This window comes from Frankliniella occidentalis, unplaced genomic scaffold (assembly GCF_000697945.3).
Source record: "Frankliniella occidentalis isolate FOCC.00 unplaced genomic scaffold, Focc_3.1 Scaffold442, whole genome shotgun sequence".
NCBI lineage: Eukaryota > Metazoa > Arthropoda > Insecta > Thysanoptera > Thripidae > Frankliniella > Frankliniella occidentalis.
Genome location: NW_026267561.1, coordinates 135,167 through 136,267, shown reverse-complemented (window position 1 = coordinate 136,267; position 1,101 = coordinate 135,167). Strand labels below are relative to the sequence as shown.

Below are 1,101 nucleotides of genomic sequence, written 5' to 3'. Positions count from 1 at the left end.
GTCCCCCCTTTGCCCCGCTCTCCACCCCCGCCCCGGCTCGACTTGACTCGGCTCGGCTCAGCCGGCTCGGCTCGGCTCAGGCGGAGCGCGCGCCGGCTCTGCCCGGCTCTGCCCGCGCTGCGCTCGCTCCCCCCTCCACCGCGCCAGTACCGTCTCGGCTGCCGGCGAGGACGCACCGGAGGCCGGACCGTGTGAGGCCTCGCAGCCACCCCGCGCGCGCGCACGGACGTAGCGAACAACGTCGTGCCGGTGACACGCGTGTGACAGTGCGGCAGTGACGAGCAGTGTGACAGCGTGTGACGGCGTGTGTGTGCGTCTATACGTGTGTGTTGAGCGCCGCAGCCCGCATGGCAGGTGACGGGGTGTGACGGTGGGGACTTCCCTGTCGCGCCAGGACGCTCCGGGACGTGCCATGTCCCTGGTGAAGCTCAAGACGGCCGGCCCCGTGGCCGCCCCTCCGGGTGCGAGCCTCCCCCGCCCCCCGCGGACCAGCGGCAACAGCCATTATTAAGCTGTTGTCACGGCAGCAGAGAGCCGCGGCCTGTGCCGGCGCCTGCGAGTGCGAGAGAGATAGAGAAAAGCAGTGCGCGAGTGCGTGTGTGTGTGTGTGTGTGTGTGCAAGTGCAAGTGAGACATGCAGCCGCTGCAGTGAAGGACTCAGAAGAACGACAAGCTGGCCGAGCTCGTCGCCACCGTTGTCGCCGGGCAGGTGACCGCTGCCGCCGCCGACTGACCCCGCCCCCTTTCTCGGAAGACCCTTCCAAGAGAGGAGCCGAGAGGAGTCGAAATTAAAATGGATTTCGACACTGCGCTGGAAACGTTTCGCGAAGCGTGGGTCGCCGCCAACACGAAAGGAGGGTCCCTGGACACCGTGCCGCAGGTAGGAAGAGAGACGAGACGGCCGTCGGCTGGAGCCGGAGCCGGCCCGGGGCAGCTGGAGGGGGAGGAAGGCGGGTAATCCCTGGAGCCGTGGATAAGCCGGCCGGCCCCGCCGGTCTGTCCCGCCGAGGACCACCGGGCCAAAGCCACACCTCGCACAGCGCGCACAGCTCGCCTCGATTTAGGGCCGGACTGGACGCGGGGCCCGGCCGGGGGCACTGA

General features: G+C 69.1%; 1 protein-coding gene across 2 annotated transcripts in view; it reads left to right on the top strand.

Annotated features, from left to right (window-relative positions):
- The window catches only part of LOC127751349 (mucin-1-like), a 73,842-nt gene that overhangs the window by 31,190 nt on the left and 41,551 nt on the right, over window positions 1-1,101 (top strand). The window contains exon 1 of one of the 2 annotated variants that reach the window (XM_052274796.1): window positions 152-880. The exons of the other annotated variant lie outside the window; for it this stretch is intronic. Within the exon in view, the coding sequence (XP_052130756.1) occupies window positions 794-880 (87 nt within the window). The 5' untranslated portion in view covers window positions 152-793. Of the gene's footprint in view, window positions 1-151; window positions 881-1,101 lie in introns of those variants that run through there. 2 annotated transcript variants of the gene reach the window in all.